The 26,085-nt window shown below is 39.9% G+C and overlaps 1 protein-coding gene across 1 annotated transcript; it reads left to right on the top strand.

The window, feature by feature from the left end:
• Positions 1-1,370: 1,370 nt before the first annotated feature.
• Positions 1,371-25,623, top strand: LOC114563688 (ly6/PLAUR domain-containing protein 1). Its single transcript, XM_028590482.1, has 3 exons — positions 1,371-1,590; positions 4,968-5,099; positions 25,082-25,623. The coding sequence occupies exons 1-3, from the start codon at positions 1,371-1,373 to the stop codon at positions 25,321-25,323; spliced, it is 594 nt and encodes a 197-aa protein (XP_028446283.1). The 3' UTR covers positions 25,324-25,623.
• Positions 25,624-26,085: the final 462 nt, after the last annotated feature.

Below are 26,085 nucleotides of genomic sequence, written 5' to 3'. Positions count from 1 at the left end.
AGTAATTTGGCTGTATGAGACAGATTTAGCTCGGTCAGAGGAGCACAACTGAATGCCAGTTAGCCTCTTTATGACTCTTTGTGAGACTTTATTGATCCCGATGGTGAAATCAGTGTGTTGCAGCAGCAGCAAATCTAATGGGATACAACATGACATAATATAAAGTGCCCATAGTAATAATAACATCATACTATATAGTGCTGCCCATAGTAATACTGTGTATGATATTGATATATAATGGCCCCGCTCTCTGGAACAAGCTGCCTGATGACCTGAGGTCCATCACAACTGTGTCCACATTCAAAAGCAAACTCAAAACCCCCTTTGTCTTGGGGAGGCTGTTGGCAGGTTGTACTCTCTACTCAGCATGGATAATCATTGTCAAGCCATTGACAGCATTAAAACATGAATGGGAGGGAGAGCTGGATACAGAAATATCAGACGAGCTATGACAGGCTGCTCTCAATAACATACAGTCATCCTCTATCTGCCTGTGACATACAATTATCCAGTTTAAAGTTACTCACCGGTTACATTGGTCAAAAGCAAAGTTGGCCAGATTTGCACCTGATATTGACCCAGAGTGTGATCGATGTGATACAGAGCCGGGCACTCTGTCACATATGTTTTGAAGCTGCCTTAAATTGTCTGATTTTTGGGGGCTGATTTTTGCTTTTCTTTCTAAAGCATTAGGTACTCATATTGACCCATCACCGGTCATTGCCGTTTTTGGAGTAGTACCACAAGAACTTGGTATAGACAAATGGGATAGAACTGTGATAGCATTTGCAACTCTCATGGCCAGACGCATTGTTTTATTAAAATGGAAGGATAAGTCTCCACCTGTATTTAAACACTGGATCAACCATGTTATGCACTATTTAACTCTTGAACAAATTCGTTATTGTTTAATACTTTTAAATTCAGTAATATCTGGCAACCTGTTCTTACACTGGTCGAACAGATGGACTCTAATGACATTGTATGATGTGAATGTTGGTGTCCTCCTATTTCTTTTTTATTATTATTTTATAGTCCGTTTTTCTTCATAGCAGTGGTGCGATGTGGGTGGGTGGGATGTGGGTTGTTATGTATCTGTTGTTTGCTGTATATGAAAATACAATAAAAAGACTGATAAAAAAAGCAAACTCAAAACGTGTGTGTGTGTGTTTACTTGTAATGAAATGTGCTGTATAAATAAAATTGCCATCGACACTGAAAACCATAACGCACATCGGAGTTTCCTCAGCACCGCTATCAAAACAGTGACCTTTTTAGATGACGCTGTACACATACAGTCGTGCACGTGCGCGTGTGCGCGAGGCGGATAAGAGAGGTGAAGCGTCGCAGGAGGTGTGAGGCTCACCACCATGCCAGGCTGCCCGCCGCTGTGCGTCTGCGCCTCAGACCCGGCGAACCTCCGCCTCTCGTGGTCCTGCTGCTCCCAGGCTGCCAGCCGCCGCTGTGTGCCTGCGCCTCGGCCTCAGACCCGGCTAACCCCCGCCTCTCATGGTTCTTCTCCCGGTCTCAGTCAGCGGACCATGCGGCTCTTCACCGTCTCTACTCTGCTCCTCTTTTTCTCCAGCTCAGGTATGGACACACAGCGTCTCTGTCTCAACACTTGCACGGGATTAAACGCGACTTTTTAGGCACACTTTTTGACACCAAAACTCCCAAACCCGTTCGTTATTATTATTATTATTATTATTATTATTATTATTATTATTATTATTATTATTATTATTATTATTGGAGAAGGAGCGCGCGCAGCTTGGAGAGGTCCGCGCTGATCCGACGTTGTCTTCTCTTTAAAGTTGAGCATATTTCAGATGTTCATCATTTTATAGGCTATTATTCTACGGCTTTATGATGAGGGGAAACCTTGAATAGATATAAAAGTATCGGTTGCCACACATTCACCATTGACACCAATGAGAGATTTTAGTCTCAAGCTCGCTGTGGCACGCGCTCACGTGCCTATCTGGGACGATCCAGGTGAAGTTTAATGTAGCCTAACTGCTGACCAACGATGGAGAAAGCAGTCTGACTGCACTTTAAACAGTGAAATGTCTCCCTGAATGCCACCTCTCTTCTTTTCCTGTAAATGTTCCGCAATAATCAGAGAAAGGAGCAGATGGATTTAGTCTGGATAATCTCGGCCAGTGCTGCTGATGTTAAAATACTCCATTACAACTAAAAGTGGTGGAAAAATTAGAATATTTCATTCTGGAATGGTATAAAGTAAGATGGTACATATTTTCAGTGGAATGCAACTTACATTTAGGCCCACATACAGTTCCCAGGTGCTTATTCTTTAACTTCCACTTCTAAGTCGATGCTGTGTCCTAAGTTCAGCATGTGCTCTGTACCTGTGAAGATCTCACTCTTTAGAGTGTATTGTACACCTTACTATACTGCCTACCTGTGGTGTCGTTACAAGCAAGGCAGCATTAGAGAACTCCTAGTGGCTTCTAATGACAGCATGAGGCTGCTGCTGAGAGCTCCATGGATCTCCAGTGCGCGCCATATGTTTGCCAGTGTCAGGCTACCTACCTGCTCTGCTGTTTTACCTAACCTGATGTATAGATGTACGTGTAGGGTGTCTGAGTCAGAAAATAAATTCCTTAATAGGAACACAAATGATGACTGCTCTGTATACAGTATACGGTGCATGCTGTAATTTAGCAATAACAATGGGTTTAACTGGGCGGTCAATGTATTGGGTCTTAAAGGAATTCCTATTGGTACATAGAAAACTGTTTACTATTCAGAATAAATGAGTGTTTTGAAGGACGCTGAATGAAGTGAGTTCACTCTAAATAAAATCAAATATCAGCCATCAGAGCGAGACGTGCTGAAATGTTGCAACAACATGCTGCTAAAATAAATGTAGCGCCAGAAACTCTCTATGCAGCTAAATAATTGAGCATGTCTGTCACATCAATTTGAGATGGTCGGAGTTCAAGAAACCCAAAGTCAGAATATTCCCCAAACTGGAAGTGAACTTCACTTAGAGATGAAACTCAATGATTCTTTATTCATGATACAAGAGGAAATAAATGGAGTGTGTAAAGGAAAAAAAACGAGCAATGGGATGGTGGAGGCCATATAACCTGCCCAAAGAGATATCATTAAAAGATAGTAATATTTAATTGATAAGTTACATCAGGGCCCCCCTAAACCAGTAGCTCTCAAACCTTTAGATTAGATTAGAACAGGACTATGCTTTTTTATTTTCTTTCCCTTCTGTGCTTTTAAGATTATTTTTTGGGCTTTTTCCACCTTTATTTTGACAGGACAGCTAGGTGAGAAAGGAGAGAGAGAGAGAGAGGGGGGGAGACCCCTGGACCTCTGCGTCAAGGCATAAACCTCTAACCTCTATATGTGCGCCTGCTCTACCCACTGAGCCAACCTGGCCACAGTTGTATTAGACTTTTTACAAATTTTGAATCAAAAGCCACATAGCTTGGATTATATGTTGATCACTGACTGCAATTTCCTGGTGCTAATACAGTAAAGCTTTTAGTTCGGCAAGTCTGTCATTTTACTACTGTACATTCTATAAAGTATAGATGACTCATTCACTTTTTACATAGTTTGTTGCCGAAAATGCAAACATTTGACCCTCAAGCCAAGAATATAGGGTGGTTTACGGTAAAGTAAAAGGAAACTGAATTACAAAAAGCAATGGATTTCACATTGTCTAATGTATGCAGGTAGAACTGAACCATGAAAAGCAATGCAGTTTTTGTAATGTCATCAACTGTTAGTATTTAGAAAGTTGTTCTTTGATTGACTATATGTTCCTCTTGGGGGAGACGTGCTAGTGTTTTGACCAGATGATATGATTTTGAGTCAGGTTTGTTGTGTTTTCATAGAGTTAGTGTATGAAGAGTTGTGATGTATGTTTTTTTAAATGGTATTTAATGAACAAAATGTGGTTTTGAGCAGAAAATGCACAATTTGGCTAGTTGTGTGAGGTAGCTGGGTTGCTGTTTTAAGAGTTTTAAAAAAGTATCCTAAGTATAGGTAAACGCTTGTTAGCAACACTGCCCTAAACTGACACAAATTAGACCACGGGCCCCCACCATTTCATAAGATTTCGTCCCAGGGTCCCCCATCTGAAAGGATGTTTGCTTTTAAGGCCAAGACACACAGGGCCGATAATCGGCCGTTGGACAGTCTGGCGAGGTCGGTGACTCGAGTCTGTTCGGTGTGTGCCGTGCCGTCGTCAGTCTGGGGGGCCGTCTGCGTTCATTTTGGCCGACCTGACATGGTCAGTCAGCGGCAGGGCAGTCGGGACTCACCCGGAAATGGGGAGCGGAATGAGGTGACTAGAGTCTCTCAAAATCTGACGAAAATCTTTTAAAATCTTTTCAACTGACCTTTGTCGATCTGAAATGAAGACAGATTCAGCAACTGCACGGCCTATTTCTCGCTTTAAATGTTTTCAGAAACATGTTTCAGTGAACTATTTTAGTACAATATGAGATCGCCATGACAGTCTGGCTTTGAATTTCCGGAGAAAACAAACCCATGTGACGCGTTCGTCCAATCAGCTGCCGGTTTTCATTTCTTTGGCAACAATAGAGTAGCGCCACCTGCTGTTATGGAGACGTATTACGTTTCTTAAGTCGGTGTTGCCTCAGTGTGTCCCGAGGCAGTTTGTTGGACCTCGGGGACCCGACTGATCATCTCGACTGGCTTTTCTGTCGACAGTCGGCCGTCTGGCTGGTGTGTCCCGGCCTTTACATGTTTAATTCCAGAAAGGGGATGAAACCCATGACCTAAATAGACATACATTCTGTCATTGTGTTACTTATGGATGAAATTGTAGTGACAAAATAATTCCCCTTTTTGCTGGGGACCCTCTAAAACCCCCTCAAGGACCCCTGGGGCTACTTTGGGAACTACTGGATAATTTGACAGTGTGTGTGTGTGTGTGTGTGTGTGTGTGTGTGTTGCAGGGCTGGCTCTGCAGATCCAGTGCTACCAGTGTGAGGAGATGACACACGACTGCTCCACGCCAGAGTTCATCGTTAACTGCACGGTGAATGTGCAGGACATGTGCCAGAAGGAGGTTCTGGTCAAGGATGATGGTAAGCCACGTCTCTTGTTCCAAGCTTGTTTCATAAATGTGTTTCCATCTCTGCTCATTTTTTCCCGTCCAGATATCTCAGAGCAGAACAGACTCCAGTATAATCTGGATGGATTGGCCTCAATCCAAGAATTGAAAGAAAGTGGATTTTGATTTGGGTGGTGATATGGATCTGGGATTTCAACCTTGAATCAAGGAACTCGATTCATAATCTGAAGAGTAGTGTTAGTTTATTTTTTGGCATTAATTAACATACCTTAAAAGTGAAGCGATAGGAGTGATGTGTGTGTGTGTCTCTCTAGTTGTTCCTGAGCAGGATTAGTTTATCTGTTGTGCAGCCACAGCCTCTGGGGTGCACTGTGCTTTTTTACATTTTATTTAAGAATATTTTTTTCAGCCTTTTCCGCCTTTCATTTTTGACAGGAAAGCTAGGTGAGAAAGGGGAGAGAGAGGGCGGGGGGGGGGGAGACCACGGGCCACGGGTGCACTGTGCTTTGTAGTGCTCAGACAAGTATATTTATTCTGGATCGATGGAAATTAGGGCTGCAACTAGCAATTATTTTCATATTTAATGAAACTGTCGGTTATTTTCTCGATGATTGGATTAGTTGTTTGGTCTATAAAATGTCAGAAAAGGGTGAAAAATGTGGATGAGTGTTTCCCAAAGCCGTCATTTTCTGAAATGTCCTCTTTTAAGTCCGCACTCCATGTCTCCAGCCTAACTATCAATGTTTCTTTAGAGCCACGTGCAAGCCAGTTATGCAGTATATTGATGAAATCAACCCCCTCTCATTGCAATTGTTTGTCATAATTTCTTTTTAGGACAAGAGAGTAGGAATCCTGACTGATTGCTTTTGCATAGAAGAAATTAAGTTCCTCACTTGGAGATATTTAAAAATGTCAGACATTAGAGAGATTAAAATATTCACATTTAAGAAGCTGGAATTGTTTAAATTCTTTTCATGACAACTTATTGATTAATCGATTGTTCTTTGCAGCTCTAATGGAAATATTGTCATGTTTCTCAAAAAAAGGATGTTTTGGAAGGAAACTGTTTGTATTGCCGGCATGTTTGAAGTATCCCTTCAACACAAAGACAGCACAAGGAAGGAAAGCTTTCGGAAGCCAGGTTCTCAGCTGAGAGCAGAAATCAAACTGATCTCAGGTCAGTGGGAACAGGCCCTTCGGCGCTCTGTAAGTATTATTATAGGATGAAAGGGTTAGCTGCAGGTCAGTATTTGAAATACAAGTCATGGATGCAAACTATTCCATTTCCATCTGAGGAGAAAATCTATCAGCTCATGCTGTGCATGCGTTGCCAGCTGCTGTATGTCCTTGTCCCTGTGTGTGTTCAGGCCTTTCCAGAAACCTCAAATCCTGCTAATCTTATAATAGAGTCCAGCTTTAAAAGCATCAACTAAAGAAATTGCGATACAATGATAAAATAATGTCCAAAATGGGTTTGATGTAATTAAGAAACAGTGTCGCCATTACCAGGACGGCAGCTGCCACTGAGGACTATGCTGCCCTACAAAGCAAAAAGGCAGTAACTACGCAGAGTGCAGAACTGAGAAAAATGACTTAAAGTTATCCTGTAATCCAGCTAAGTAGTTGTAGGTAGATTATTGAACATGTGGCTGTTTTTATTACTTTATATTAGCTTATTCTTTGTACATATCAATCCTCATATTTAATTTGATATTTCACCCCTATTTTGCAGTTACTGTATTCTTGCTTTGTATTACTTACCAAAAATGTGGCACCATACCAAGGAAAAAGGCAGTAACTACAGATTCTCCAAAAACTATTTTGCCACAACTTGGGCTCTGGGTGTGTTAGATACACTGTATTTGAAATAATTGGAACCATTTGTTTTCCTGAACATAGATATACCAAAACCAGACCATTTTAGGTCAATATTTTCCACCCAGAAGCTGTTCTGGTGCTGAAACGGCTGCTTAAAGTCTCACATTGCTAAGCTGTATCAAGGCCCAAATGGGGACAATTTATTTTGAATAGGACCACATTATTATGTATCGCCTGTTAGCATAATGCTATCTGAATGGACCTCTGAGAGGAAGTCCCACCCTGGCGGCTGACAGGTGTTTATATTGTGATAGCCTAGCCTCTAAATGTTTAATCTGTCACTGTTACTTATCCTTCTCCGGGTATTTTCTTTTCAACGCCAGTTCGACCATCTTCTTTCCCCAGCTTTGTGCCATCTCAAACAAAATTTGTGTGAAGTTAGAAGGGTGAAATCGCAAATGTTAAAACTGTCTTGTGAGGATGACACGAAATCAGCTGTCTGTGTTCACCATGGAAACAGTAACTTCACTGCGCAGCAACACAGATATTTTTTGTTAGGTAAAACATAACAAGAATACAGTAATGGATGTTACTGTACTCTTGCTTTGTTTCACTAGGGCTTTTTGCAGTTACTGTACAAACGACTACCATTTTTCTCCAAAACGACACACATTTCAGATAAGATGTGTTGTCACATAACAAAGGATGCCTTGAATGTCATGAAAATGATAATAACTCATTTTTGACCAAAAATGCAGTTACTGCCTTTTTGCTTTGTAGGGCAGATGAGAGATGCCAAGGGGAGAGAGAGGGGGAATGACCTGCAGCAAAGGGCCGCAGGTCGGAGTCGAACCCTGGCCCGCTACATTGAGGAGTAAACCTCTATATATGGGCGCCCACTCTACCAACATGTCCTTTTTTCTAAGTGAATTCTGGGATTTAAGTAACTGTACACTTATGTTGTGTTCACACACCGCGTAATTCGTAAAGTTTGATCGCTCGAGTTAAAATATTTAAACTCACGCGGATTCGAGAACGGCGCAAATTGTGCGCCTTCGCGTCTCGCCATTCGCATTGTTCATTTCGTCCAACGCAAATTCACGTCTATTCCCGTCTTTGCATTGACTTTGCATGTCATCAGCAGCAGCAGATAGCTGTTTTCAGAAGAAAAAAAACACTTTCTCATACTGTCTGTCTGAATATATTTAAACAGACGGTATGAGAAAGTGTTTTTTGAACATCAAAGCATGTCAACATGTTCTAGTAGAAACACAAAATGCAAGTATGAACCTGAAAATTAGCTTAATATGGGACCTTTAAAAGTCATAAATATGGATATCGGTATTGGCCTCAAAAATCCGCTCGATGGTGTTTTAAGGCTCCAACGTCGCCTTCCAGGCAGCTAACCCTAACCTTAACCCTGAACATAACCATTGCCATGCTGCCTGGAAGGCGACATTGGGAGCTTAAAACACCAAACACCCAAAAATCCAGTATCAGTCAATACAGACTTTACAATACGGAAAGACAAGTGCAACCCACTGATCAGATAGTAGAGTACTTCCATCTATTAGCTTTGGCTTGTTCGTCAGTGTCTTTTACCTTCATTAGCAAAGGACAATGTTAAACATGTGAAGCTATGAACATCTGTCCAGTCTGGCTGTGGGAAGTTAATTATATCCCCTCAATTCTGCAGCACCTGTCTTTTACATTAATTCACTCACAGTATGTTTGTTTTGTGCACATTAGTTAACTTACTCAGTAAAGACGAATAACCTCTGTGCATGCAGGTTGGAATATATTTCCAAAACCAGGTCCTAGATCTACATCATTTTCACACCCAGCGAACACTGGGGGTCATTTTCCCTTCTCTGTCCACAGGTGCTGATGAGCAAAAGCAATAAGCTCCTGTCTTTTGATAATGTGGTTCCAATCCAAAGGGCAGGCACACTGCATTATAGAGTCGACAGTTCTTTAAAAGGAAAATTTCTGCATGAATGCTCATGTTCGTCCCTGCCTTTATCTCCCAGTGTTATCATTATGGCTACTCTGCATGAAGAGGAGGGCTTAGAAATACAACTGAACACACCTTAACGCTATTTGAAATGAAATAGATACATTCACAATTGCACTGAAACCTCTGTGCAATGTGCTGAAGTATAAGAATATAAATCAGTGAGGCTGTTTGAGTCTTCCTAAGGGTACTTGCCCTGTGATTGGGCTATTTTCTGTCAAAGATTAGACTGCCTGTATCTGGAAGGCATTATACAAACCAACTGCCCTTACAACCGAGCTCTCCAGCTGAGAAAGAGGCCGGCTAGCAGAACTTCAAGGTGAAAATCCTCTGTCAATCCACCATGAAGAGAGAGACGCACAAACAACCTGCAATCAGATGATGGCTATTTTTCAGCTGGACAGCATGAGACAAGGCTGGTTTCCTATCCCATCTTCTGATACTATCATCACCATTCACCACTGATTACTATCTTGAGAAATGATAAAAAAAGGATGCTGTTACCTTGCTGAGGACTGTTCCTCTCACTGTCTTTAAAGGACAGATGATTGCCACCCGCCAGCAGGCCACCTTTCATTTAAATGCCCTTTTTTAAAGGGGGATTAAGATGTACTGTGATGAGGGATATAAAATTGGCCACCCTTTTTTTCTCAGAGGCACTTTGTTGACTAAATTAATGTCATAACACACACAAACACACACCAAAAAGCATGGGATTATAGTTAGAATTGATCAATTATTATAACAAAGTTACTATATTTTAAAGTTGCACTAAGCAATATTTCAATGTCAACAATAGATCAAATGAGTGTGTAATGTAAAAAGGGTCACTTGTTTTGACGAGCCCACAGATAATTATTACCACATAACAGTGCAGTTTCTCTCAGCACCACAGAGAGTTTGAACATATTTCACTCCAAAATTCACTTTTTCAGCTTTGCAGATCTCCTCAACCTCATTTCCAGCCTCAGCAGGCAGCTGTTTTCAGTGGAAAAAGCTATAATGAACCCACTGTCCACTACCTGCTCAGCACCAAACAGCAGACAGACAAAGTTACCGACTAACTGGGAACCAGATGAATCAGCGAGCTTATGTTTTATTTGTTCCGGTACAGTACACCTGGTCCCTCTCCTTTTCAGACAAGTTTCCAGGCAACCAGGCCCTGGCCAGGCTAATCACAACAGTTTATTTAATATGGGGCGGGTTTCAAACGATGACAATTTGCAATGCCTTCGTGCTTTATGCAAAATAATTGATGATGTCATTTTTGGCGAGCATAAACCTAGCTTGGTAAAGAGAAGCGCAGATGAGGCGTTTTCAAAAACAACCAAGATGGCTGCAGCTGATGTGGAACTTTCTGTTGAAGTACTATTTTCAAATTTGAATGGCAACACTCGTTCAAAGACATGTTGGTTCTACACCATCACAGCTCATCTCTGCACACTGTAGTCTGTTTACATTTGTCCGTCACTCAGCGCTGTGTTGCATGTGTCATTGCTCTGATTGGTTGTCCAATCGCGTCCGGATGCATTAAGTCTCAGGCCGTTGATAACACCACTTGGAAATCGAACAGCTAAACTAAGAGGTTCAGAGGTCTGTCATGTCAACATTTAGCAGCGAGATATGTTTTCTCAGGGGGTGGAGACCATAACACTGATAAAAGAAGAGTGAATATTGGGCTTAAATTTGTCAGGTGGCCAGAAGTATGACTTGTAATGAATGCTAATGTTGCTAATTTTGCTAATGTTGTCATGTTGATGTCACGCTACAGCGCCACTTGATTGATTGTTCATATGAAAAATATGGATAAGTGTAGCTTAAAGCAAAGATAGAAGTTTCTTTAGATCTGTAATATCTGTTTAGCACCAATTATAGCTCTGATGTTGCTGTGACAGCAGCAACATCGGAACAAGCACTACCTCAGAAGATAAAAGAAAGCAAATGAAATCGCACAGTTAGTTAGGTTGACAAATAACCCGAGAGTAGAACTCTACCTCCTTGAGCAGCTCATACTTGAGCAGACTAACGCTAACTGATATCTTCATGATAAAGGACTGAACCAACTGCCTTAAATGTATAATGTCATACAGATGAATATGTCCCAGTTGCTGTGTGTCACTGCAGTGTGCCTTAGTCCCCTCCCACGGTTTGTCTTCTCAGTGAAAATGTACACAGGCCAGGGCAAATAAGCGTCAAAAGTCTCAAAGTCAAACAATAGTGGTTGATGTGTCAGAGCAGCATGGTGATGAAAGTTGATCAATAGCATCTAATTATATAGGGTTTTGTTGTGAAGATAGTTAACTACAGAAAGTGAAGTGATTTCACCACCTGGAACTTCTGCATCTCATCTCTAAATAGTTTGTTGGGGTATCTGGGCTGTTTGAGGGCACTGGTTCAATGTCTGAAATCAAGAAGGAAAACCAAATCGTTCGATGGCTTTCATGAGAATATCAAGTATTTAGATGATCAGGATGTCTAAGATGAAGTCAGGAGGGGCGTTCCAGCCTTCCTACAGTGAGAGGTGGTGAGGTTTCGTAATGACCCTGTCAATCATGTGATTCTGGAAATCCAGCTGGGTTGGCGTCGTCAAGTGTGCTCATAGCCTCAGGCGGCATGAGACATTATCACTCCTCAGATGCACAGTGACAAGACCGGTTCCGATGATCAAATAGCAACCGGCGACTTTGTCCCAGCTAGTGTCACACTGTTCTTCATGTTAAACAGACGAAGAAACAACTGAGTAAAAAGCAGGATGGAGACAAGCGGCGACTGCGCTTGTCTCCTCCTGATTTCATGCCTTATCTAAATGAGCTTTTTGCAATTTGCAAAACTTAATTTATTTTATCGGAAAAAAAGGAAATGAAAATGTGGTTAGTCACAGTAGTTTACATTCATTTGGTTAAATAGAGGGACTGGGCATGGCTGCGATTGTGTGATTTGGAGGGCTGTAAAAATGTAAATGAGTGTTTCAGGAGTGTTTGCTATGTATGCTAACGGTTTTTTCAAACATCATAGGTTTCTTAACTAAAGTTTGCAATTACTTCAGAGCTGAAAAGCTTTCCTTCATGAACGTCTTGTGAAAGTTGTTTTAGTCTGTTGCACCCGAAAACCACAGTCAGCAGTGATGTCACAGTATCCTCACCATCACATCACTGCAGTGACGTGAGGACGTCAAAACTCAATTTCTGAAAATGACAGCATTTTTAGCCATGCTAGAGGCATTGTTCTAGGGATGGCAATGTCTGTCTGCAGGTCTGTTGGTCTGTCGGTCCACCACTTTGGTCCAGACCAACTATTTGAGGGATTGGCATGAAATGTTGTATGATTGTTGTTGGATGTTCTTGTTTCGTAGAAATGTGGTACACACATTCATGTTCCCCTCAGGATGAATTGAAATGACTTTTGTGATCCCTTAAATTTTCCTCTAGTGTCATCATCAGGCCAATATTTTATATGTTCAAAACTTTGGTTCATGACCAACTACCAATAAAACTAATGACACTCCCATCAGCCTCAGCTGTAGCCTACTTTTAGTGCTAATTATTTTATGTTAGCATGCTAACACGCTACACTGAAATGGTGAAAATGGTAAACGCTATACCTGCTAAACATCAGCATGTTAGCACATCATTGTGATCATGTAAGCACACTGACGTTAGCATCTAGCTCAAAGCACAGTGTAGTATAAGCAAGTGGAGTTAGTCAGACATGTCTTTTGAATAAAGGTTACCTTGCACGACAGCTGGATTCTCGCAATATCAAGAGATCTCGCTAGAATCGCGGGATCACAAGATCACACAAACATCAATCTTGTCAGACTTCAAGTAGTCTGGCTCACGATTGTACATTGCTGTGATAGAGTCTCTCAAGCGCCGGATGTCCCTCCACTCTCGCTATCTCGGCTATCGGGGCTTAGAGCCACCTAGGAGGGTTGTGATTGGTTTAAAGCTTTAGTGCGCAACTTTTTTACATTAATGAACGTCTGTTACATTAAAGCCATCGCCAAATTAGTTGATACAAAGCTAATTAAGACTTTCAGCTCCACAAAACTCTCTCTGGATTTCTCAGTATGGCTATGTTCACAAAATGGTGTCATCTGGCGACTGCGTGCAGAAGCTCGAGTGAAGATAATGACCTCTTCTGAAGAGTCCATCACGTTCTTTTGATCCTCCGTGTCCTCCTTGGCTACTAGCAACTGCGTGTGGATGCGCCGACAGTTTTGTTGTCATTACTTAGAACAGACAGAAACTACACACAATAGCTTTAAAGCAATAAAAACAAGCTATCTGAGGCGGAACCACCCTGGTCCATACCAATCAGTGTCCTGTGAGGAGCTACTGGCAGCTACGGCGGGGTTAAGGTGTGTGTGACGACACGGAGAGGCGACTGTAAAACTTGGGTTAACTTTACAAAGAGTTTTGTCACCATAGCCCAATATCAAACTGACGCTGACCTTTGCGAGAACAAAGAGCCAGATGTATTTTAATGCTGTACATGATTCAATGCCTTTTAGGTTTTCCTCTGTTTCCTCTGATTGGGTTGGTGTGACATAATAGTGCTGCAGTTTTGGCTAGAACTGCCTTGAAAAAGAGCTTTAGATCTTTTAGAAGAGAACATCCTGGTTACATAAAGATAATACAAGAAATTACAAGTAAAGGCATTCCCAAGTGCTCAGGACTTTTATTTCTTGATGTAAATCAGGCTTTTATCACCAAAAATACCTGCTATCAATTTTATTATCCCAATTGACCATTTATCTGGATGACATCTTTATGTTGGCTCAACTGCCATCTGATTTCACTGCTTAGTCAAGTTTGATTTAGAAGGATAATAAAGTCCACAGAGCAGACTGATAGACAGTCTAACATACTTTAGGTGATGCACCACTCAATCCAAGGAAGAGATTTTGTCTTTGAGTCAAGGGCAGCCCAGTCACTGTTTAAAACTTTATTTAATAGCAACATACAAAAAAACCTGTTGAAAATTGAAGTTTTCTACTGCCATTTATGACATTAACTTATATAACTATTAGGAACCAAAAGCCTGTCTTGACACTATTCTGTGCCTTCTCTCAAAACCACAGACAGATTGTTATTGTTATTTGGTTAAAATCTCATTTAGAAGAGCAATCAAAGGTTCTCCAGACTATCGGACATATTTGACAGCTCCCTCTTCCCTGTGCAGCCGACCATGCTGATTCTCATTAGACTAAAGTTCTCTCAGCGCTCCAAAGTTGATAAGAGATCTCACCCTTCTCCCCATAAATTAACAGCATGATTTAGATTGAAGTGCTGAATCTTCAAAGTCCCATGCACACACTAAATGAAATCCCCCCTAAGCGCTTCAAATGTTATAAAGTGAGTGTTTTCCTGTTGTGCTGACTGAGATTCATTTTGGTGATATTATCTCAACAAATGCGGCAAGTCACTGCATTTATTGTCCATGCTCATAATTAATACATATGGAATATAATCACCATATACCAGAGGGATGTTTGTGTGTATTTGTCCTGAATTTCAGTTAGAACACTTCTCCTGGCAATGCATAATGTCAGCATCATCAAAATCAAATATTAGACCATTAACAACATCACGAATAATTTGGATGTTTTACAGTTGGGACTAATAGATAACAGATAGTAATATACTTTGTCTCTTCAACTTTTCCATTAATAAGGATGTCAGAAAAAGCAACAACCGAATATGTTGTGCTCGGCTGGAGTTTTGCCGTAGAGTGGTTCAATAACAGCCGCTCCTTCTCACAGTTTTAGCATTGTGTTCAAAGTGCTGCACTGTCTTGACACATTTATCTGCCTGGGCAGCTGCACTCCATTTGTGGATGTGCTGCGAAAAGTAATATTTCACTCTGGTGGTACATTGTTATCTGTAGTTGACACCGTTTGGAGGAGTTCTTGAGTAGAAAATAGTCACTGAAAATGATATTGTTACATACACCTAGGGAAGCAGCCAATGATAATTAGTGTTTCCTTTAGGCTGGTTACACACTGGCTGCGTGGCGTGAGCGTGGCGTTTCTGTTGCGTGTCAGCTGCGTGGATTTTTCTATGTCTTTACACACCAGAAACGTGTCTGACGCGGCGCTGCTGCTGCTAGCCTTGTCTGGACACATGGATGTTTCCCATTGATGAAATGAAATACCATGTTAAACATAAATATATACTGATTTGATTACAGCAAATACAACGTTGGCAGTATTGACAGCAAAATAGACTACAGAATATTTCGTTCTGTATTGACATGTGCAATATTAGAAAATCGATTTCTTTTTTTTTATTACATTTATATCTGCATTTATATCAAAACCTAGAGACTTTCAAACATCAACATGTCATTTATTATTATGTATTAGTGTCTAAATGACATATAAACATCTTTTCCTATTCTATTTTGCCTGGAAATGCTTCCAACACGCTTGCGTGTAGCGTGAAAAATAGCCGTCGGTTCTATTTCTAGCAGGCACATGTTTTCGCCGCGGCATCGAGCCACGCAGGCAGCGTGTAAGCTCTAACCTGTTAACACGGGACCCGAAATAAAAACGGACACGCCACACAGCTGACACGCTCGCGCGACGCATCCAACTTGTAACCGGCCTTAGGATTTTTTTTTTGCAGTGGGTGCAGGTAGGCACGGTTTGTATGATATCTTACGAGAAGTTATGCACAATTTTTTGTGCTTTATCCTAGGAATCTCCAGCAACACGAGCGATCAGTGCCCCTGCATCTGGAGCCCCTGGAGCACAGAACCTGTTTAGGCAACAAAACTACTTGGTTAGATTTAGGAAAAGATGATGGTTTGGGTTAAAGTAGTTAAGTATTAATAGTTTTTGTTTTCAAGCTTACATATGTGGTATTAGTTAAGTACGTTAACAAACACAGGAAAAGAGATTTTCCTTATTCAGAGCAAAAATTATAATTTTGATTATGTATTTACAACACTATCAGTGTAGGAAAGCTGTTAAAAGCACCTGCACAGCCATGGAACTCAAACACAGGCGATTCAATTGTTTCTGTGGAACGCAGGACACAGAACAGGACACCCAACATATTTTTAATCTTGTGAATATTGCGGGCCAACTTGCGATTGAAATGGCGAAAAAACCTAACTATGGAAATGTAATTTATACATGTGTCAGTAAGTACAATTATACTGTAGTCAGATAGTGAGAAAAAACAAGTCATATTATTGGGCGACAATTTACCAGGGAGAAGAAGAGTCATCTCCGGTCAGTGCATAACAGCTGTGCATGATTTGAGACAACACTACACTGTCAAAATGTACGCCCTACACAGTACAAGTGAGTACATGTGTACACAGTGTACTACATGTAAGTGTACATGTACATCACGGAAGTATCCAAATTGAGACACACCTTACATTTTGAAAGACAATAAACTGTGCTCACTAATGCTAAAAATTGCAGATGCAAACACTGTAAACAGGTTAGAATGTCTTAAAATAATAATATAAATATTGTTGGTGTGTAGGGTTGGGTACCGTTTGGATTTTTACAATTCCAATGCCAAACCGGTACTTTTAAAACAATTCTGATTCCTAAAGCGATTCTTGAAAAACTGAAAAAGTGTAATCTGTTTACTAGCGATCACGTGCAGTGAATGGTTAATATGCTTTTACGTCCATTTTGTTGAGCCCAGAGGGAAAATATGGCATTTTAAAAGTAGACTACATTTACGGTAGCTAGCTAACGGTAGACTACATTTACAGTAGCTAGCTAACGGTAGACTACAGAGAAAGTGTGATATTTTTACGTCCATTTCGGAGCAACAGAGGGAAAATATTTCATTTGACAAGTTAAGTGGAACCGAAATGAGGAACCGGAATTTGCGTTCTAATCCGGTCCGATTCCGGTTTCGGTACCCAACCCTATTGGTATGTATTTCAAATGTTGCCAATACTCCTCCTATTGTCTATTGTCCTCTAGTTTAGATTGGAGAACTTCAAGCAGCTCAAGTGTCAGTTGAAACTGAAGCACTACAAAGGGTTCAGTTAAAATCACTTCAAGTGTAATCGCTGAAAGCATTATATTTTCATGCTCAGTCTGCAGTTGAGATGTGACTTTGTATGTAAGCACCGAAAGCAGTTGAACTGTCGTTGAAAAAGATAAAAGCTGTGACAACTGTCAAAATGTCTAAGTGCCTGAGCTGTCAGTTGAAGAGCAAAAGTTGTGTCAGTGGACTTGTCGAGGCTGAAAGCCGTTGAAATGTCATTGGAAGTGTAAGAACTGAAAGCAGATGAAGTGTCTTTAAGTTAAAGAGCTGAAGAGAGAGTTGGTGATGTGGTTGTGATGTAACATTCTTCACAATACACAGCAAGTAAAAGTCTGAAAAAAGTTGAAACTTGAAATACAATTACAAAAAAACTATGAAAAGTATAAAAAGATAACTTAATATGATCATATGGTAAGTGATTGTTTGAGGTGAGAAAAGCCATCAAATCTGTATTCTCTTTCAGTGACTTTTCCTACTTATACGGCACCTCATTTTCCACTGACTGCCCATGTTACCGTGTCTCGCAGTTTTCCAATTACTGCTTGAGATAAAAACCAACAGATTATACAGCCATTTGTTATGCCCACAGGGTTGTCTTACTTTGTACCACAGGTTTCTTTTTGAGTTGTCTTCATAATATCAACGGACATTTGAAGGTTTGAGCCGGAAACAACAGAGATTCTCGGACGTGTGATCCTTTAAGAGCTAGCGCCACCGCTAAAGTTAGAGATATAAAGTAAGTAAGTAGCTTTATTTATATAGCACATATCACCGACAGAGTTACAAAGTGCTTCACAGGCAAAAATAAATACAAATCAATATGAATGAATGAATGAATGAATGAATGAATTTATTGGTCATAACCAAAGAGTAGGGTCAGAAGCTTCAGCTTATATATAACGCCCCCGTCACATTTTTAAAACATATTAAAAACATGCCTACATCTACATACATACATACATACATACCTACATACAAACCCAAAAACATACATACATACATACATATACCCATTAAGGGTCAGTGCTTTTATATATATATATATATATATATATATATATATATATATATATATATATATATATTTATATATATATATATATATATATTACAATTGCCATCTTAAGGTAAATAATATCATAATTAATGATGACAACCATAATGGTAATGATGTTTATCATCAACAACATGATTATCCACCTTCACACACAATAATACTCAATTTCTATACTTATCTAGTATCATGTCTTTATACCCTTTTTTAAATTTAAAAACGTTCGCAATATGTTTTAATTCCCTTGGCAATGCGTTCCATAACTTCACGCCACAGACAGAAGTGCACCTGCTTTTCATTACTGTGTTACAGGTAGGTTGTTTCCAATTAAGATCGCCTCTGAGGGTGTAACCCCCTTCTCTTTCTCGAAACATAATTTAAATGTTAGGAGGAAGTAGATTATTTCTGGCTTTATACAGAACTAACGTAGTATTTAAGTTCACCAGGTCCATGAATTTCAGTTTAATAATCATTAAAAGCACAATAAATCACAATAAATCTTAGTAAAACACAAAAGCATAAATACAAACTAATACAGTCAATGTGGCTAAATGAACGCCCGACTGAAAAGATGCGTCTTTAGCTGCTTTTTAAAGATTTCAACAGATGCAGCCACTCTTAAAACGTGTGGTAAAGCGTTCCACAGTCTAGGAGCAATGGTTTTAAAAGCTCTGTCACTTTTTAGTTTTCAGCTTACAATGAAGAACAGCCAGTAAGCCCTGATCTGAGGACCTCAAAGATCTGCTGACAACATAAGGGTGCAGCCATAGACTGTTAATATGAATGGACAGAGCATGTGTGACGTCACCCATTGGTTTGTGGAGATCTGCTATGAGTTGTCGAGTTTACGTTACGTTACGGGTGCAGCCATCCTGTTCGCGGATGTGACAATTTTAGACGACAGGGAGGAGAGAGGGAGGAGAGAGGGAGGAGAGAGGGAGGAGCCACTGTTGGGCGCTATCTGACTGTGACATTAGCTGAGAGTTGGCAATGCTGCTTACACTCTACGTTACGTTACGTTACACCCTTTCACCGGCAATCTGGATGGAACCAAGGGGGTAAGCTTCGCTTCAGAACTCGAGCCATCATGGCGCCATTTTGTTGCTAACTGGCCATCACCTCCTGTTAGCATTCCGCTGACCGCCATTTTTTTTTTAGGTCACTTGACTGCAAATAACTTTACATCTGAAGCGTTTGAAGACTCTACTTGTCCGTTGTTTAGTTCCAAAGAAACACGACAATGTATAAAAGGCTCCATTACCTTGTACCTCACGTTATGGCTCCGTAGCAGACGTTTTTGTAAAAATAGGCTAACGATTGTGTCATAACCAAGTGACTTACTGTCGCATAGTAGAGGAATTACCGTATAGTACAGGAGAAGCTCGCAGGCAGTTTTGACTTACATGAGATGTTTAGGTTTAATTACTAATGTTAACTAGCATGTTAGTGATCAATAATTAGCCTGTGCCCATGTTATCTCCTTACATACACCTACAGTCTCCGTATCTGTAAGATTGGGAATGATTGAGATTTCTCTTGGCACAGCTACCAGAAGACTTACAACTTTCAGACACGTTGCTCACGTCACATTCTCTCAGTTGGAGGCTGCGCAGTAAAGCTGGCCATCACCGGAAAAGTGCTTCTAATAGCCTTCACTGGTCTCCGTCCAGAGCAACGGGGTCTATTGGTCCATTATATACTGTCTATGGATGGAACTGCCGCTGAAAGCTAGCCTACATAATTTGAGGTAAGATTTAGCTTCTTTAGGTTTTAAATATATCTTTCTCCTATAGTTATATTACATATAAGACAGGACTCAATCACATCATAGCCATACCCTAAAACACACTCTGCTTTATCGTCGATTTTAAAATCAACAAGACCATAAATCAAAAAATGAACATCATTCTGTATTACAGAAGACTTAAAACTAGCGATTGAGACCATAAACTCATTATGAAAATGTTTACTGAGGTAATAAATCAAGTGAGAAGTGGGTCACTTTCTCATAGACTTCTACAGAAACCGACCTCCTTTTGCAACCGCACGTGTCTCCCTCTGCTGGAATTCCGATAGAATGCAGGTTTAAGGAGTCTCCGGATCCTGAATTTAACCGGTAGGCGGTGAAAAAAGAGGCCAGGATAGGAGTAATATGAACATGACCTCCCATTCTGGAGCAATTGTAAACGATCTACAGATGAGATTACTGAGGCAAGTAAAAAGTGAAATTACAGTAATCGTGAAGAAACAAAGGCATTTATAATTATTTCTAACTCACACACTGGATACAACACGCCTGAGTTTAGTTATGTTTTGATGTTAAACACAGTGTGAGTCAGGTGTTATTCTCCAGGCTTTGTGAGAAGAAGGGCCATTTCCTTCCAGAACTCTGCAACATTTTACACCGTTTCCATTGGATTACTCAACACCTTCTGGGACCTCCACTGATATTTGTAGTATGTAAAACATGGGAAGATGCACAATTTAAATGAGCATGCAGTACTTCTGTTGTTACCATGCCTGTTATTTGTTGCACTCGGGTGGAGAAAAGAGGGATGCATTACAAGGGTTATTGGAAGTTCATGTGAATTCCTTTGAAATAAAATGTCAGCCAAATGTTACCGTCTCCCTCCACTAATCAACATCTTGTTTCAACAAGCTTTTCAAGTAAATCAATGCTTTATAGTGCAGAATAAATTATATATATATATATATATATATTATATTCTGCCAACTGGAATGGTCACAGCTGAGGGTCTCTTTAATTCCCCGGCTCCCTAACCAAAGCTCATTGTGATGGGGATTATTGCTGGTGGAGATAAGTCAACTTTTCTGAGAGGGATGCTTTTCAAAGGAGCTTTAAAAATTGAATCCAGTCACTGGAAATTACTTGAAATAGACTTATATTTGTGCACAGATTTGCTGTAAATAGGATAGAGATAGAGAGATATCGAAATAACTCAGAAAAGGTTTTGGATGTCTTTGTGGGCACGGATGGGTGCACAATAGATGATTATACTTAAGGTTCACAATTGAACGTGTAGGTATCAAATTAAAAACTAACCGATCATTAATGAATAGCTAGCAAGTTGCTAAATAACTCTACATGAAGAATAATATATAAAATAAGTTACTTGAAAACAGACTGCGAATGCAAATGACTCTAGCCAGCAGTAACTACGGGGAGCCATTCTCAGTCCAGATAATGAACACCTGAGGCCACACTTTTGTATTTTCAGACATAAAAGCTAATTACTAAAAACTGCACAACGTTGGGAATGAGCATTGCTGTGGGATAAACCGGATGTTGTGGTGTAGCTCCCACTGTTCAGGCCAAGAAGTCTGCTTCTGTGTGGAACAGACTTTTAGATTAGTGTCAAAGTTTAGGATATCTCATGTTTCATGTTTTCATCTGGTATTAAAATGTCCTGCCCTCTGTGGCTGTATTTAGGCAAATATATATATATAATATATATATCTGTCGTGTGTTTTTTCTAGTGCTTACACAGTATGTGCATTGTAGTTCAGTTGCATGCAGATGATAAATTATTCCAGCCTGACCACTTCTGTACCTGCTTTTGAAGGTTTGACGTCATTGTGGAAAAAACTTGACATTCTATAATTCAAAGCCTTAATTGCAACTTTACACAGTAGGTTCTGGCTCATTAGACCTCTGCTGTAAGGTGGAGCACTGCTGGGAATTACATGTGACGTGTTTTCGACATACTATAATTTTACTTTTTTCGCCACTATTCTATGACTTTGTAATGGTTTTTTATAGACATTTAATGCTATTACAGTTTTCAACCTGAAATCTTCTGTCACACACTGGCTCAGTGGTTCACACTGCTGCAAACAAGCAACCAGTTAGTAGTCACTGCAGACTTGGACACAGGTTTGATGCCCACTCCTAGCTGGTCTCTTCATGATGTTTTTTCAACATACTACACTTTGACTTTTTATCTCTTTTTTCAACATGCTATACTATGACCTTTTTAATCACTTTTTTTAACATACTATACTATGACTTTGTTCGACATACTACAATTTGACTTTTTAATGGCTTTTTTCGACATACTATGCTAATACTGCTTTCAGCTGCTGGCTCACTGGCTCAGTGGTTATCAGTGCTGCAAACAGTCAACTGGCAAATAGTCACTGCAGACCCAGATTCAATACCCAGTTCAGACTGCCCCTTCTTGTGATGTGTTTTTCGATATACAATACTATGACTTTGTTCGACATACTACACTTTGACCTTTTACGGGAAATTTTTTCGATATACTATACTATGACTTTTTTATAACTTTTTTTCGACATACAATACTATGACTTTGGTATCACTTTTTTGACTTTCTATACTATGTCTTTTATCATTTTTTCAACATACTACGACAGTTAAATTACTTTTTTCGACATGCTTTAATATGGCTTTTATTACTTTTCTGACATACTATACTATGACTTTTTGGCATGCTATACTATGATTTTCTTCTCTTTTTTTTAAAACTGAAATATTCCACTTCTGTTTAATACATTATTGGTATTCAACATTTCAATGAAATTCATACTAATTAAAACCATTCCCACTTTTCCAACTATTCTCAATACTTCACCTTCTTCTTACACAATTATGCCAGCAATCCAGTTTAGCTTTAGCAATTTAGCTTTTCAACATTCACAAGCATTTTCTGCAGGAAAAGCCATATTCTTTCTTTTTTTATTTGTATTTTATTAGTGTTCAGAATCTCACGTACACATATTCCAATTTTTCAGATTCTATGACAAACCATATACTTATTCTTTTGCTTACTCAAGTATAGATGTTAAGAGATGAGATAAACAAACAGATATACAAATGAACCAGCAAAAATAACACCATAATAACAAAAATATAAATAAAACAGGGAGACATCACTTTCAATATAATGAAGAAATACAGTCAAGCCATTCATCTGAGACATAATCGTACCAGTTCTGCCAGTGTTCAAGAAATGTTTCCATTTTTTGGTTAACATGAGCTGTAATCCACTCCATTCTGTAGATTTCTGTTACAATATCTCTCCATAAAGTGATTGTTGGACACCCTGGTAATAGCCATTTTCTGGTAATAGCCTTTTTACTGGCCACCAGCATTGCATTTATCAAGTGTTTGTTCCCTTTCAGCCAACTTTGAGGTATATTTCCAAGATACAGAGTCTTAAAGTCCAAAGAAATGTCCTCACAGAATATGACCTGTAAAGCATTGTGTTTCGCCTTCCAAAAGTTTTTAATGCCGGGACAGTCCCAGAAGATATGGTAGTGATTTGCGCTTTGATAGCCACACTTTCTCCAGCAAACAGGGATGTTATTGCTATGATGAGATTATTGAGATGGTGTAATAAAATATCTTATACTATTTTTCCAGTTAAACTCTCGCCAGCTCATTGAGCTGGTACATTTCCATTGGTTCTTCCATATTAACGTCCATTCTTCCTCAGAAATATCTATCCCGGATTCCTTTTCCCATTTTGTTTTAATGTATGCTGTTGAATGAGTTTTAAGATCCATAAAGCGTTTATATATGGCTGATATCACCCCTTTACTGAGATTTGACTTATACACTCTTTTAAACAGTTCTATGAGGCTGGAATTAGCCTCGGTTAAATTTTTTACCTTTTTGTCAACATAATGCCGTAACTGTAAATATCTAAAGAAATCCTGTTTCTCCAAAAGATATTTTTCTTGAATCCTTTCAAAACTAAACAATATGTTTCCATTCATAATATTGCATAGAGCGGTTACCCCATTAGCTCTCCACTTTTTGAATCTGGTGTCCATTTTATTCGGTGTGAAGTCTGAGTCATATCCACGCCATTTAAGAGACAGTAGATCTCCTTCTAGTTTATATTCTCTAATGATATTTTTCCACACCTTAAGAGTCAATTTGACCCATGGGTTATCAGAACTGTCTATGTAGTGTTGCAGTTTGGAGTGCTTGTATTGGAAGTTTTCTTCAATGTTTTTCCACTGTGCAGAATATGAAGGATTGCAGGAAAAGCCATTTCCTAGTCATATCTGTGCTTTCAGTGTGTCAGCTGTGAAAAATGCTTGTTTTCTTAAATTTCAGCAATCATTTTTAGGTGCCTTGTGGGAGCTGTAGTCCAGATCAAAAGACTGCTGAATTTCCCCCACCTTTTCCAGCTAGTGGCACACTAATTTAAAACAGTTTTCCTTGTTAAATTGCAAACAACCTTTGAATACATATTGTGTGCAAGACATAACATAGCAGATGGAAACACTTAAATATCCAATGTTTTGATGGCTCAATGGTGAAGAAACCCTCAACCCTGCTACGTGTGCAGCTGATGCCTGGGTATTTTAGGTTAGCAGTTCTGCTGCTGGTTGATTGACTCCTGCTTCTTTCACACAGCTACCTGATGATTTCCTGCAATTCCTTAGTTTCTCTGGCTCGTATGTGTAACCATCCAATGCCAATTTCGGCTAGACTATTTAGTTCTGCTTCAGCCTGTCTTTGAAGGCAAATTCAAGTGACCTTCACTTCACCATCCAGAAGTCTGAGGTTCACAGTCCATGCTAAAACTAATTGATGAAAATCACTGGCCTGCTAGTTAGCATTGCTGGCTCCACTGGGCTAAGTGTTATCTATAAAGTTCCTCTGGATACATATAAACACAGTGAGAAGAGAAGTCACACCCACTGAGAGGACCAGTTAAAAAGCAAGAAGTGCTGTCTTTTTTCTTATTCATGGCCTAATTATACACAACACAAGTGTATAATTGTCACAGCAAATCTTGTAGAGGCACAGAGGAAAGTGTTACGATCGCAAAAGGATCATTAGCCCAATTATACAGAGATGTTTCCCTTTTATGTTGGGTTCCCCTTGATGAAAGAATACATTTTATTTAACCTTAATTACATACCTCCATCTCACTATTTCTGCCTTTGGTTCCTATCTCACACACACACACACACACACACACACACACACACACACACACACACACACACACACACACACACACACACTAACTAATCCTCTCATTACAAGCCTAATGCATCTAGTATTTCTGTCTTTATTTCAGGGATACACTACCGCAAGTCCTGCGCCTCGTCAGGAGCCTGTCTTATTGCTTCTTCTGGTTACCAGCAGTTCTGCACCGGCAAGCTCAACTCTGTTTGCATCACGTGCTGTAACACACCGCTGTGTAACGGACCGCGGCAGAAGAAACGTCCCCAACCGTCAGCCGCCATCGCCCTGACCACACCCCAGCTCCTTGTGGTTTCTCTCTACATCCTCGGACTACTGTCCTCCACCCTGTGCTGACACGCCTTCACACGCTGAGTAAAGATATGTATTGAGAGTGGAGACAACACAAACTGGAACTGTATTACCTGAGACAGAGAAGAAAACATACTGTGAAATGTATGTTCTTTGAGGCCTGTGGTACAGTATTTGTTCTCTTTTTGTTGCAGCTTGCCTCCAAAAGGTCAAATTGGGACATTTTGTCATCATCACGTGCATGCCACAAATATGATCATGGTGCAGCTGCAAGGGCAGCTGGGTAAGGTGAGGTGGAGGACAGTGCCGTGGATGGAACAGCTTCTGGCTGTTTTGTTGGGCAGCGGGTGGCTCATTCGCATCTGTCTTTGTTTACTTACACTGCAAGGTTAAAAACGACATATGGCAAGAAAGATAGTAAGTTGAGATTCATCATTCATTTTCTGAGCCTTAGGAAAAGCTCTCACGGATATATATCTGATTTATAATGATGATGTATTCTAAATCAATACGTTCCCTGGAACAATCACCAATTTTGCTGTATTGACGAACTGGAAAAAGACAATGCATATGTATGACAACGATACTGTTGTTTGATTCTGGAAAGAAAAATGCAGTTAGGAAAAAAAGGTATTGGATGAAGAAAAACATATGCTAGGGATTATTTTAAAGCTCCATACAGCCCTTAAGCCCCTCACAGATACATCTTATCAGTGGAGGCCATAAAAAGTTCTGTTTTTATCCTGAAACTTTCCTCCACTGTAACAACCATTGTAGTCTGCACACAAATAATGTACATAAAGCTAG

Source organism: Perca flavescens, chromosome 11, assembly GCF_004354835.1.
Source record: "Perca flavescens isolate YP-PL-M2 chromosome 11, PFLA_1.0, whole genome shotgun sequence".
NCBI classification, from domain to species: domain Eukaryota; kingdom Metazoa; phylum Chordata; class Actinopteri; order Perciformes; family Percidae; genus Perca; species Perca flavescens.
This window is presented reverse-complemented; position numbering and strand designations above follow the sequence as displayed.

Excerpts from the sequence above, each read along its gene's own strand:
- LOC114563688 (XM_028590482.1), top strand. The coding sequence starts at position 1,371 with ATGCCAGGCTGCCCGCCGCTGTGCGTCTGCGCCTCAGACCCGGCGAAC. Across the intron at positions 1,591-4,967 it reads CCTCTTTTTCTCCAGCTCAG|GGCTGGCTCTGCAGATCCAG; the intron begins GTATGGACACAC and ends TGTGTGTTGCAG. Across the intron at positions 5,100-25,081 it reads GGTTCTGGTCAAGGATGATG|GGATACACTACCGCAAGTCC; the intron begins GTAAGCCACGTC and ends TCTTTATTTCAG.